General features: G+C 56.2%; 2 protein-coding genes across 13 annotated transcripts in view; both read right to left on the bottom strand.

Moving 5' to 3' along the window:
• Positions 1 to 113: 113 nt before the first annotated feature.
• On the bottom strand, positions 114 to 3,808 carry TOR2A (torsin family 2 member A). Of its 4 annotated transcripts, XM_046023327.1 has the most exons (5): positions 3,616 to 3,808; positions 2,755 to 3,020; positions 1,932 to 2,107; positions 1,112 to 1,239; positions 114 to 895 (listed from the first exon to the last, which is right to left on the bottom strand). In XM_046023327.1, exons 1-5 carry the CDS (start codon positions 3,764 to 3,766, stop codon positions 651 to 653), a joined length of 966 nt encoding a protein of 321 aa, XP_045879283.1. In that variant the 5' UTR covers positions 3,767 to 3,808; the 3' UTR covers positions 114 to 650. The 4 variants fall into 4 exon arrangements, with proteins under 4 accessions (XP_045879283.1, XP_045879287.1, XP_045879286.1 ...); XM_046023331.1 differs by lacking the exon at positions 1,112 to 1,239 and having other exon boundaries at positions 3,616 to 3,800; XM_046023330.1 differs by lacking the exon at positions 2,755 to 3,020 and having other exon boundaries at positions 3,616 to 3,753.
• A 1,452-nt stretch (positions 3,809 to 5,260) lies between these two features.
• SH2D3C (SH2 domain containing 3C) overlaps positions 5,261 to 13,371 on the bottom strand; it is a 29,145-nt gene continuing 21,034 nt past the window's right edge. For all 9 annotated transcript variants that reach the window (XM_046022739.1, XM_046022734.1, XM_046022738.1 and 6 more), the window contains 8 exons: positions 12,327 to 12,781; positions 11,529 to 11,653; positions 10,022 to 10,557; positions 8,969 to 9,084; positions 8,256 to 8,427; positions 7,376 to 7,487; positions 6,789 to 6,995; positions 5,261 to 5,854 (listed from right to left, as the gene is read on the bottom strand). In XM_046022739.1, coding sequence (XP_045878695.1) covers positions 5,679 to 5,854; positions 6,789 to 6,995; positions 7,376 to 7,487; positions 8,256 to 8,427; positions 8,969 to 9,084; positions 10,022 to 10,557; positions 11,529 to 11,653; positions 12,327 to 12,781 — 1,899 coding nt within the window. In that variant the 3' untranslated portion in view covers positions 5,261 to 5,678. The remainder of the gene's footprint in view (positions 5,855 to 6,788; positions 6,996 to 7,375; positions 7,488 to 8,255; positions 8,428 to 8,968; positions 9,085 to 10,021; positions 10,558 to 11,528; positions 11,654 to 12,326; positions 12,782 to 13,371) is intronic.

The raw sequence follows: 13,371 nt of genomic DNA, 5'->3' as shown, positions 1-13,371 counted from the left end.
CAGCCCCTCACTTGTTGCTGGGTATGGGAGAGATTCTCACCCCCATACATACTCACAGGCAACCAGTCAAAGGGCCTCCTTCCAGAGCAATTAGATACCTCAGCCAACAGTCCTCTGGTCCCATGGCTAAGTTTATTGTGTTTGTTCTCTTATAAAATTAAAAACTTTAAAAACCAGGCCCAAGTGGCAGCTTGAGTCCCTCTGTTCATGAAGACTGAGAAGTCTCAGCCTGGCTTTACAGTACTGGGACACAGTGTGTGCAGTGGAGGGTTGAGTGTGGTACCAGAGCACGGGGCCAAGGGTAACAGGCCGCAGAGGGAGAGAGCAGCCAGGAACCACAGTCCCTGAGTTACAGTTTACATCTTGAGAAGGCTTAGGCTGGAGGGTAAGGGCAAGGTCAAGTCTCACTGAAGTTCTGGGGTTACCAGTGGTTTCTCTAGGGAAGGAAGCAAAGGCCAAGAGGCCCTGACCAATTAAGACAGCAGGGCCCTCAGTCCCATGGTCTAGCCAGCATGCCTCCTCATCTTCACTTTGGGCTCCGGGTCTCATTCTCCAGGAGGCTCAGGAAAAGGGTCCCTACTGCAGAGGTCGCAGGGCTTTCCTGCACGGCCTGGCCCAGCAGAGGAGAGGCAAGGATGCCATCTGGACAGTCAGAGGAAGAAGGCAATTCTGGAGGCCACAGTCTTGCAGCCGTTGGAGGAAAAGAGCTGTTCTTCCTCGGGGAAGAAGGTGGTGCTGTCCAGCACAGCTTGGACGACCTCCTCCCTTGGCTCCAGGCCCAGCTGGGCCAGCTCGTTGAGCACGCAGTGCCGCACGTGGTGCCGCTGCAATGGTAGGAAAGGCACCAGGACGTCCAAGAGATGCTCTTCCATGATGCCTGAGCGCCAGAAGCCATCTGTAGGAAGGGGCAATGTAGGAAGGGTCTGTGGCGGGCTCAGGGAGGCCGCATGCCAGCCAGGAGCGCCAAAGCCTGGCTGAGAAGTACCAGGTGTGGGCAACACGTCAGACCCTGGGAGAACCTGGCCCAGCCCGGTGGACATGGGTGTGAAGCCTCGGCCTGTTGAAGTTACCCCAGGGTGGGCAGGAAGGGGGCCTCCCGAGCCGAACTCACGGTGCGGGTTGTCCAGCACAGCCTGGGAGATGACAGGCTCCAGCTCCTGCAGGCGGATCTCCTCCCGGTCCCGGCGGTTGCGCCACGCCTCCAGGGCCACCTGGTTGATCTGCTCGCCACCAGTGTTGCTGAAACCATGGTAATGCAGGCCTCGGCTCAGACCGTGGGGGCCGGGATTTGGCCCTTGCTTCCCACGTGCCACCCAACACGACCTGAGTCTGGGCACCCAGCTCAGTACCAGCAGGAGCCAAAACAGCTGAAAACACACCACAGGAACCACTCCAGAGCTCATGTCTAAAACCATGATGCCTGGAAATTCCATCTATATTTGTCATGCACTTTAAAGTTTACAAAACACTTTTAGGTCCCTTAACTGACTTTCTCTCCCCGGGCCTCTAGGAGGACAGTGGGGCATTAATCTTGGCCCTGCTGTGCAGAAGAGGAGATGGGAGTTCAGAGAGTGAATTGCCCAAGGAAAATTTGCCCAAGGAGTGATTTGCCCAAGGAAACACAGATAGAACTCTTGGGGGTGGGACTAGAATTCTAGTCCGATTTTTCCCAGGTCTGTGTCCGCCTGGCCATGAAAGAGGGAAAAATCCTTCCACAAAGAAACAGTGAGGATCCCAAAGACTGAGCCCAGATTGGGCTTGGAGAATGTCAAAATTTGAGCAACAGTATCACAGCCAGTGTGAGGGGTTTTGGGAAGGCCCAACTGGGCCCAGGCGGAAAGGTATTCTGGTGTGGCACCACCGACCAAGACTGGATAGCTAAGACCTTGGACAAATGTCCCTGCGCCATGCTGCTGCAAAGCTGGGCCCACCTGATGAAGATGAAGATGGCTTTGCGATAGTTGGTCCCAAACACAACCCAGGAGGAGCCCAGGAAGGGTAGCAGGACCTCCATCAGGCCTGGGGCCAGCTTGTCCATCTCGTCAAAGAGGAAGAGGGAGCGGCTGCAGGCTGTGAGGTTCCCCTGGACCCAGCTCTTAAGATCTTTCTGCAGGGGAGAGGCAGGAGTTTGAAGGCACCTAGAGATACTCCTCTCACCTGAGACTTCGTCCCAAGGCAAGAACTAATCCCTTTCCCAGGAAGGTATGGTCTCCCAGAGAGAACTAATCCCTTCATGGGGCTGGTGGCAAAACTGTGGCCCCAAGGGGTCAGAGACTTGTTCAAGCTCACACACAGCAAGTCAGCAAGCTCACAGAGACTCAAACCTAGGCCTCGCATCTGCCCGTTCAGGATTCCTTCTCTGACACCTCCTACTTCCCATAAAAGAGGAAGGTTCCCTTCTGCTCCCTGAACCTTTTCAATAATGTTGACACCTGAAACGGACCAGCCTGGAAAGAACCCTGCAATTGACAAGGAGAATAGTAGTAAGAGGTACTCTTTACCCAATGCTTACTCTAAGCCTCAAATTGGGACTATGCTTTCCAGAAAGATAACAGTGCAGACTGGCACATAATACCTGCGATTATACATTCCTACGTCCCTTGTCCATCTCGAGCTCTGTTCACAGTGGGTCCTGGGGGCTGTGTGGCCTGAAGCGAGTGACCCCCACACCCTCCCGAGACTCGACTCATTCACTCCCTAGGGTCTGGCACCCCACATGCAGGTGAATGGTGGTCCAGGATGCCACCGGCCTACCTTGTAGCGCTCCATGTGGCTGGTGTGGGGGAAGTGGATGACGGGGGAAAAGTGGTGAACATGGGGGCTGCGCAGGCCACCCCGGAAGAGGTAGTGCGCCAGCAGGGAGCTGACATAGGACTTGCCAGTGCCTGTCCAGCCATGCAGGGAGAGGACCAGTGGCTTGGTAGGGGCTGGGTCCTGCACGAAGGCCTTCAGTGCCTTCACCACCAATGCCCTGGCCAAGTGCTGGCCGGCCAGGTGCTGGGCCAGGTCACACTCCAGACCTAGGGCCACAAGAAGGACAGTATCAGAGCTGAAGACACACACTTGCCACAGAAGAGGGTGGGGAGGAGTCATGTCTGGTGCCTGGTCTAGGGATCCCTGTGTCTTGGACACTTGGGCAAACCGTCTTTGGAAAGGGAGTGAGTGGGGCCCTTGGGGACTCTGGCTGCAGCAGCCACCATCATACCTGACTTGGCTCAGCAGCGCTCCCACCAGCTGGCCCTCTGCACTGTGTTTAGCTCTAAGGGGCTGCTGCAAGCTGTCAACAGGTTTGGCCCAAGACTCCTGCCCATTCCCAAGGCAGGCTTCTCCCCTGATGGCCAGTCCACTGTGGAGGCCCAGTGCTCCCCACAAGGCCCTGCTGTCAAATGCCTCTCTCCATCCTGGCAAGGCTCTGCCTGGACCCCAAACGTGCTTCCCCAAACCCTCGCCCCAAGTCCAGTATTCCAGGTTCTCAGTCCCTCAGCGCGCGCCACGCGGAAGTCTGCGGGTCCCGCCCCTCGGTTCTATCCTCCAGGCCAAGCCCGGGGACAACCCAAAGTCTGAAGGCTCCCCGGTCCGCCGGCCCCTGTGCTCCGGGCTCCTGCGGCTCCTCACCCTGAAAGTCGGGCTGGAAGTCACATTCGCAGAAGCTGCCGAAGTGGCAGTGCAGCGAAGTCAGGTCCCAAGCGGCGGCCGCGGCTGAGACCAACCCCAGCAACCCGAGGAGCGAGCCCCAGGGCCGGCAGCCGCGAGTCTCAGCCGCCATGCGGGTGAGGCGGGAGCCGAATGTGGGCCAACCGCCCCTCCCTAGGACCACAATTCCCGGCGTGCCTCTCCGGGCGGCAGCCATCTTCCGTAGACTACAACTCCCGGCTCCCCCCGGAAAGTCCCGAGCCGTCGTCTCGTAGCAGGACCGGGAAGTAGCCTCTAGGGGGAGCCCGCGAACCGTCTCAATCCAGCGGCGGCCCGCGTTTCCATGGCCACGGTAACTAGGAGACCATAATAGCGCCGAAAGAATAATAAAGGATTATGACCACAAAGGGTGACGTAACAATTGTAGCAAAAACTTGTGCGGCACCATAAACCTTGTAAAGCGCCTTTTCCATACTCTTTTTTTTTAATATGACAAAAGAGCGCTCAGTAATAGAGCTTTTCATGAGCACCTACTAGGTGCCATTAATGTCGGTGCCTCGTATGTCTTATGATAACAGTAACTGCCATACAGAGAAACGGTGAAATTTCAATGAGGTACAGGCACATAAAATGTTTTGACTCGGAAAGTAATCAATAAGTGATTATTGGCACTCCATTATGTATGAAACATGGCAGTTCCCTACCTAGCAACTACTCTGCCCTAAGTGCTTTACCATCAATACTAAGGAATCGATTTTGTTATTGTCCTTATTTTATTGAGGAGGAAACTGGAATCCAAGGGGTTAAGTCTCTGTCCAAGGCTAGTATGTAATAGAACTGAACCCAAGTCAAGCTGCTGCCAAAGATCTGATGCGCTATGTTATCCAGCCTCTCTTGGTCAAAGGATTCAGAAGGCAAAGGACCTGAGACGTTTTATATTCAGTGAACTGGTTCCCCAGGCCTCCAGCCTGGACAGGAATCGTGTTGATCCACATTGCCTATCTCCCCTACCCATGGAATCAAGACAACTGCTTTCATGGTCCCTCTTAGAGATTCCCTGATCCACCCACACTACACACACTACACACACACACACACACACACACACACACACACGCACGGAGCTTTCTGGGGCCCCAAAAAGGAATAAGTAGGTCTCTCTGTTGAGAAAAGGAAAGAACTCCAGGTCAGGACATCCAGGTTCCAGCCTTCCTCATTCTGCTGCTGTGACCCCCAGGAGGGTCCCTTCCCCCTCCAGTTCTGTTTTCCAGGGGAGAGCTGGAATCCTAAATTTCAACAAGCCCTTCCACTCCAAACATCTGGAGTGCTTTGTTGTGCATTTGCGGGAACCTTTGCTGGGATTTTCAAAGCAGGAAACGGGGTGGGATTGGGCTGGCCAGGATTTCTCCCCTTGGTTGGAATTAGCGGGTTCTTTCCCCCCTAGTCTGTGAGCTCCTCCAGGACTGGAACCAGGTTTTAGTATGGGCTGTAACTCTGGCTCGTGGTAGAATCTGGAATGTCCCAGGTGCTAAATAAGTATTTACTGTTGAATTTTTCCACCTTTCATCTGAGAGAAACAACACTTCCTTCCACCAGGGCCCCCTGAGAGACAGAAGAAAGAGTCATAAAAGTTTATTATATGAAAGAAAGAACATGGCTTCTGTACATCTATTTACAGAACAGACAGATTTACAACCGGGTGGAGGCCTTGGTGTCCGTTGCAGGCAGATGCCCAGAGAAGAGTGGGGAGGTGTGAGGACCCTCCCGTGGCTCGAACACAGGGCACCTCAGCAGGAAGGGGAGAAGCAGAAGCTGGAGAGAGGAACAGGGTTCCGGTTCTTCCTGAAAGGAGACTTGGTGGGCACGCAGCAGGTGGGTTGGAGCCCTGGGGTCCTGCAGGACCCTGGAGGGGCAAGGGAGATCCTGGTTTGGGCCCAGAACATTCTTGGGCTGATCACAGTGTCTCTGGGGTGCTCCGGGGAGAGGTCTGTGCCCCTCTGTCCCTGTTGCTGCCTGCAGCTGCAGAGGGGAGGGGTGTGCAGGGGTCACAGCTCACTGGAGCGGACGGCAGGTTCCAGTTTGTGGGACAGGGCAGTGAGGACCTTGTCGAACTTCTCGTAGCGCCGGGCCTGGTTGCTGCTGGCGCCCTGGCTGCCCCAGAGGAGGCGCATCTGGAACTCAGTGCTGAACACCTCCAAGAGCTCTGGCCGGGCCTGGAACCCTGCGAGGCAGAGCATAGGGGTCAGGGGACGACCATCCAGCAGGGAAGCCTGGGGGTCCTGCCAAAAGCCAACACACCCTGCAGGGCCCTCTTCCTAGGGGCCTTCCCCCACCCCCCAGCTCCATCAGGAATCCAACAACGTTTGTCAATAAACAGGACCATGTCTGCTTCATATAATATTTAAATTACTGAAGATAAAATATGAATGTCAATTTGGAGGGATTTTTCTTTCCTTTCCTGTATTTTTTCTGTAAGTTCCAAGCTTCTTGCTAAGTAATGTACACATTTTGCAAATAAGTTTTTGTTAGTTAAGAAAAAAAATGTTTTGTTTGCTCTGAAAAAGAAAGAGGCAGGAGACACAAACACTAGGATGTTGTCACCATGTGCCTCTGGGTGACTGGGGGGATTTAGTTTTTTTCTTTTTGCTCAGCTGGGATTTCCAGTTTGCCTACAGTGAACCTTTATGACTTCAATAATGCCTAAAGCAGTAAAAGCTGGATTACTTGAGGCCACTTCCTCTCGGCTCCTTTCACTCTCCCTTTCCCCTAGACTGGGAGCTCCTTGAAGGCAGGGTAGGTGTGTCTCAGCCCCAGGCCAAGGGCTCAGCCCAGGCAAACAAACCTGTAGAATAACCCCTTGGGACGTCCGCTTCACAGAGAGAAAACAGAGGCTCAAAGAAAGATCCACAGCTAGAGGGCGCTCTCTGAGTCACTCCGCGTCCCCGCACCCTCACCCGGGCCTTCCACTCGCAGCTGAACTGGTAAGCGAGTGAAAAACGGGGAAAAGGAAAAGAAGCCAGGGAGTGGCGCCCGCCGAGGACATGCAGCAACGTGAATGGGGGTTTGGCGGAAAGGAGGGAGCAAGTCCGGTGGGAGGAGGCCCAGCCAACCTCAACAGTGACTGTCTCGACCCCCAGATGCGACCAGTGACTCACCCTGCAGCTTGACCTCCGCGTTGGCGTGATACAGGCCTCCGTGGTGGGCCACGGCGCGGGCGGCCTCCAGGTGGGCCAGCACCACCTCCACGCCGTGCTCCGTGCTGCCCCAGGGCTCAGGGCCCTCTGCTGGGGCCGAGTCACACTCAAGAAGAGTGATAAGCGGCAGCACATGCGGAAACGTGGTGTTGCTCAGCGGCGGGCCTTCTGTGGGGAGGGAGGGAGGCAGCACTTAGAGGCCCTGGAGGCCCCACCATCCCCAGGGGCGCTCCGGGCAGAGGTGGAGAAGGGGGTGGGTCTGCCTGAGGTCCCTGGCTGAGCCCCCCCAGGGCTCCTGACTCCCAAGACTAGCACCCCTCCTTTTGGAATCCTCCAGCTGAAACCACTGCAGCCTTGGCACCACCCTGAGGGCTGAGCCTGGTCCTGGCCACCCTGCAGAACGGTAGCCAGATGCAGAAAGTGAGCTCAAGATTAGCCTGTGCAGCGCTCAGTTTCTGGTTGGTCCTCATCTACACTGGGAGAGTCTTTGCCGGCCCAGAGAGGGGCTGGAGGCTGCCCAACGTCACACAGCAAGGTGGGAGAGGTACCTTTGCCCTCGTTGAGGCTCTTGAGAAATGGCTTGAGCTTTTTCTCGTAGAGGATGGCACCTTCCGTGTGTCGCTGCCGAAGGGTCACCCATGTCTGCTCCAGCCGGGCAATCTGGGGAGAGCAGACTATGAATGCCCAGACAGGGAAGGGGCCCACGTTGGCCACAGGTCACCCTCCTGAATGGACACACCCAGATGTGGGATTACAGTTGTGATCATGGTCACCTTCCATGTGCCTGGGACAGTGCTGGCGGCTCTTCACGCTCCCCGTGAGGCCTTGCAACAGCTCATTTTACAGAGGAGGGAACTAAGGCTCAGCTAGGGGAATGACTTGCCCAAGGTCATCCCAAAATTAGGTAGCAGAGCTGGGAGTAGAACCACAGCTTCTGGGACCCTGTTGTTACTATTGACTAGGCACAGGAGAGCAAGTGTAGAGTGTGGACAAGATTCAGACTGTGAAACCAATCTGCTTCAAATCCTGACCTTTTTCAGTCTGACTGTGTGACCTTAGGCCAAGTACTGCTGTACCTCAGTTTCTCCATAAATAAAATGGGACAATAAAGGCACTTATTTCCCGAGATTGTTCTCACGAATCAGTACTTACAAAGTACTTAATGTAGCACCTAGCATATATTAAGTGCCCACTGAATTATGGCCATTTTATATTTATTCTCGAAACTCATATAATGCTCCTCACTCATTTTGCAGGCGGTAAACTGAGACCCAAAGAAAGGGCAAGACTTGGCCTTGGAGCAGGTCACTTCAGAGAACCCAGCTACCCTTTCACGGATGCTGCCAAAAAGTCCCCGATTCGAACGTTTCCCGAGGCTCCTCCAGACAACGACTTCTGAAGCTCAGCTCGAGATGCGCCCTTCCATACCTGAGCCATATCGAGGGCACCCATGACCGCAGCGAAGCTGAACATGTTGCCCATGGTCCCTCGAAGTTCAGCCGCCAGCTGGATGGTCTTGTGCAGAAGCACTGCTCGCTCCTCCGCCGAGCCCGTGCAGCCCAGGATGTCCACGGCCAGCATGATGGACATGGTGTGGAACCTGTCTCAGCGGCCAGGTCAGAGGGGAGAGGTCCTGTCACTACTTCCGTTTGGCGCCCGAGGGGTGGAGGGCCAAGCCCGAAGTGACAGGTCGGAAAGGGTCAATGAGATTACGGGGCGCGGCCAGAGTGAGAGAAAGCCAGGCTAAGGGCTTCTGATTGGTCGGTGTAACTCGGGGGCGGGGCCAGAGACTTCCGAGTGCGGGGCTGAGGGGCTTGTGATCGATCAATGGAATTCACGGGGCAGAACAGTTTTAAGAAAGAGTAGCCAGAGCTGATGGGCGAGGCTAAGGCTCGCGGAGTGTGATTGGTCAAGAGGGTGCAAAAGATGAATTCGGAGACAGGACTCAGTCTTTGGGGAAACTGGGTTTGCTTGGAGCCAGATACCGGGCAGTTGCGATTCGTCAATGGATAGAAGGCGTAGCCCGAACCCCATGGGAGCCGGGCTGAGACACTCTGATTGGCCAGCCGGTCATAGCAAAAGGGCTGCAAGGTAGCCCGGGGGATTCCCCGCGAGTCCCCGGGTGCAGGTGCTTGCCTTACCTTTCCAGCAGGTCTAGTCGTAGCTGCCGGCCATGGGGGAGGGTGAGCAGCTCCATGCCCCAGCGGACTCCCATTAGGGTCTGCATCTCCTTGGTAACGCCCAGTATCCTAGCAACCTGCAAGGACGCCCAGAGGGCTGATTAATTTCCTGTCGCGGCTGGCCCAAGCCATCTGGGAGTCAGAGAGCTTTCTCGAGGAGGGCAGCCTGGCTGGGATAACGAGTTTGAATTCCGGCTCTCACCCTCTGCCATGGAGCAAATGAACCTCATTTCCCCCTCATTTCTGTGGAATGAGGGATAAATGGAAAAATGCCCAGAGCTGTTTAATATGTGCCAAAGGTGACCAGGACACCTTTATTCCAGAAGGCAAACCTGAGGCCCAGGGAGGGAAAGGACTTGTCGTCCAAGGTCACACACTGGGCCAGAATTAATCCCATCACGCCTAGCACTCTCCATAGGACAATATCTCTGCATTCCTTACTTGCGTCCTGAGCTGAGAGCCCAGAGCTGAGAGCCCAGTGCGGCCCCCACATAAAGTAATCAGTGACCCCCCCCCAACTTCAGAGGGAGAAATTGAGGTGCAGCGAGAGTCTGTCCTTAGATAGTCAAGATTCATTCAAAGGCCCAGGCATTGACAGTTCGAGTCTAGGTTCTGAGTTTCGCTTATTTTGTCCATGGGGGTTGGGGGGCGGGGGCAGGTGGTCTCGGTTTTTTACATTCTCTGGAACCGCCAGGCTGACTCCCACCGGGCTGAAAAAGTGCCCCAGGGAGCTCTGGCTTTCAGCGCTGCCCAGTTCCAGCACCAAACTGGAGGAAGCAAGAATATCTTGTGGTGGTGGTGTTGCTGCTGTTTTTAGGAGAAAATGGAGGCCCAGAGAGGTAACGTGACCAGTCCAGAGTCACACAGCAAGTAAGAGACTGCTATGAAGCCAGAAGCCAGGCCTACTCACTATACTTTGGGCATTTAGCAGCCAACTCCTCACCACCTGGACCCCTGTCCCAAAGCCCCAGGACAGAGGTGCTCTCCCTGCCCCAGCGCTCACCCAGCACCTACCAGGCAGTCAACTTTGGTGACGTGCCGGGCCAGTGTCCGGGCATCCACCTCTGCTAGCAGCTCCTTGACCTTGCGCAGGAGGCCCACCTCCAGGGGCCGGTTATCCTTGGGGATCAGTAGTGACTGGAAGGTGGCAGGGTTGAAGGAGGAGGTGGCTTCCACAACAGGGGCTATGAAGGCCCTGCCCCAGTCCCCTTCAGGTGCCCCATTCTCTGACAGTTCCTTTAGCCTCTCCCCATAGCTCCTGGCCTGCCGGCTGGAGGCCTCGGCTGCTGCCCACTCTCGACTGCCACGGACAGGAGGCTGCAGCTGGCAGTAATGGCCAGAGTCCGGGTCACTGTAGCTGCTGAGCGACGGGGATGGGGAGGCCTTGGAGAGAGTGTGGGAGGGGCTGGCATAAGGGCCCTTGTCTGACTCCCCAGGGGGTTTCGGGGCACTTCCGGGACACAGCTGGGGTTCACTGGAGCGGCGGGTGACAGGGGAGGCAGGCAGCACTGTGGCGGATGGAGCTGCAGGCGCGGCGTGGACACGGGTCACTGCAGGGAGAGAAAAGGCGAAGACTAGTTACCAGTGAAGTTCTCCCTCCCTCCCTGCAAAGGACAGGCCCCACCCACCCTACAGAGGTGATGCCCCCACCTCCCTGCACTCAGGCCAGGCCCCACAGCCTTGGGTAAAAGGATCAGGCCTGAAGGATACTCTCAAATGGCCTGAACCCCAGGAGTTTGCTCGCTCCTCCCCTAAGGCTGCCGCAGCCTTGGGGAACCACTGAACTACTTAGTGGATCTTGCCGTGATTCAGGGATGCTAATAAGCACTTGCTGGAGTTCATTGTGTGGAATTATTTCTCAATGAATTAGCAATGATTTACTGAGTGCACATGTGGCAGGAACTGGCGACATGCTGGCCATACACTGGTCACCAGCAGTCAAACCATCATCCAAAATGAGAGGTGATGTATACTGAGCTCTTCCTGCCTGCGAGGTCCTTCTCCGTACCTTAGCCCATTTAACCCTGCCATCCTGGGAAGTAAGTCTTTCCATGATCCTCCTTCTACAAGGAGAAAACTGAGGCTCAGAGAGGTCACCTGCCCTGCCTCAAGTCACTCCCCAGCACGTGGGAGAGAGCTGGGCTTTAAATCCTCAGTCTTCTGAGGACTGAGGACCTCACTGCCGTGTGGCTCAGAAAATGTCCGCTAAATCATTTGGGGCAAGGACTGGTAACTTTTACACTCGGGGGAGGTGGTTCGAAGGCAAGTTTGCAGTTACGGCCAGTTAGCGAGCCTGTGTTTAGGGAAGAATGTGTGACAACCCATGGAGACAACGTCAGTAGTTCTGCTGGCTGGTTTTTCGGGTAAATTCTTGCAGGCATCACTCTCAGTAAAGAGGTAGAAACACACATAAGCACACATGGTAACAAAAGTTGTCACAGACAGACAGAGCGTGGTGCACACACAAGGTCACTCCCATGGGATTCCCCCCACCGGTCCCTCCCCCCTCCACTGGCCATACCAGTACTGTAGGCGGGGGAGCTAGGACTCTCGGAGATGGGTGACATGGGCGAGTGCAGGTCCGGGATCTGGTCCATGCTGAGGGCACAGTTGCGGATAGATTCCCGGGGGTGGGGCAGTGAGGTGCTGTGGAGCAAATACCTTCATGAGCAGAGAGCCCAGAGAGCGGGGTCCTCAGCTGGCCTTGGGATCCCCACCTCTGCCTCCATCCTGGATCGACTGAACTTCAGAGGCAGAAAAGGCTTAGAGAATGTAGTACTAATTGACAAGTACAAGACTGAAGTCCAGAGTGGAGAGTGTTTGTATAGTCCACTACCCACACAACTGCTCTCTTCCGTGAGAACCTTGCCTTCAACTCAGAGAACTGCCTGGGAAGCAGGCCTAGTAGAAAGGACGGGGAGCTGGAGGGAACAGGGCCCACAAGGCTGGCACCTCCTCACTGCTCCTCTACTATGCTCAGAATGCCAGATGCTGGCACCATTACGGGCACTGATTCTAAATCACAGGCAAAGTACCCATGGAGAATCCAACCGGCAATTCCTTGGCCGATCAGACACCAGCCCAGGCCTAGGGAGATGGGCCCTATCCAAGTGCTGGTGGCGCAGGATGGCAGGTCTCTGCAAACAGACCCGGCACTCAGCCCTCCTCGGCCTCCTCCTCTTCCTCGCAAGGCTCCAGGACAGTCATGTCCGCCCAGTTCACAGTGGCCTGGCCTCCCACCCCTCACTAGCACTCTGCAGACAGATACCCCCACTTGCCAAAGGGGGAGACCGAGGCCCACCGTGGGGTCCCTTCTTACCTGGTGGGGCAGCCATCGCTGCGGGTGACCTTGTCGGCGGTGAGCCCATCGGTCATGGTGACGCTGCGCCGCTTCATGTGGCTGCCTTTGGGGCCCGAGGGGCTGGCGGGGCTGGCCGCCTTGCCGCTGCCCTGGCCCAGGCCGTAGCAGGCCTCCAGGTAGCGCAGCGGGAAGGTGCGGTTCACGGGGCAGTAGATGATGGCACCGCTCTGCTCCGACACGGCCTTGCGGCTGCCCACATGGTACCGCACGAGGGCGGGCACGTGGTCGAAGCTCTCCTGCTCGAACAGGTACTGGATGTGGGTGTAGCTCTCCCCGGCCTTCACCACCACCTTGTTGATCTTGAAGTGCAGGGCCTGGTTGCGCCAGCGGCACGTGAGCACATAGTCACCCAGGCTGGTGAGAGAGTCCCGGATGAGGAAGTCGCCGTTGCGCTGCACCAGGGTCTCCGATACCTGTGGGAGGTAGTGATCAGTCTGGAGCAGGGCCAGGGCAGGGGAGGGTCCGACCTGGGACCTGGGGGACACAGGGAACAGAGATATCTAAAGCTTAGGAAGGGGGATGCAGTGACCCGGATTCGGAGGGGCAACTCAGCCACAGGCCCTGGGTCTGGTGCACGGAGCCTTGGGAATGGGAGGCCATGACACCCTGGAATGTAAGGCACAGGGACTAGAGAGTCTGGGGGAGCTGGGGGTCACCATGACCTGAAACTCGGTTCTCGGGGCTCGTGTTGGACAGAGTGAATTCCCAATCCTCATTCCTCCAAGCACCCAGGGTTCTCCCAGGTCTCTGGGCCTTCATACCCTCAAGCTGTCCTCTCTGCCTGGACATCCTTCCCACCCTGCCCACTTGGTGAAGTCCTGTCCGTCTCTCAGTGGCCTCTGTCCTTAATGCCCCCTCCTGAGGGCCAGCCCACATTCTCTGCTGGACGCTCCCTTCCTGCATTTCTTCCACTGGGCTCTGACTGGACCACCAGCCCTTGGCGGGGGGGGGGGGGGGCGCAACACCCATTTTCTCTCCACATTCTTGGTGCCCAGCACAGGGC

The sequence above is a fragment of the Meles meles genome, chromosome 11, assembly GCF_922984935.1.
Source record: "Meles meles chromosome 11, mMelMel3.1 paternal haplotype, whole genome shotgun sequence".
Lineage (NCBI taxonomy): Eukaryota > Metazoa > Chordata > Mammalia > Carnivora > Mustelidae > Meles > Meles meles.
The sequence above is the reverse complement of the archived record's forward strand: the minus strand, read 5'-3'. Positions and strand labels throughout refer to the sequence as shown.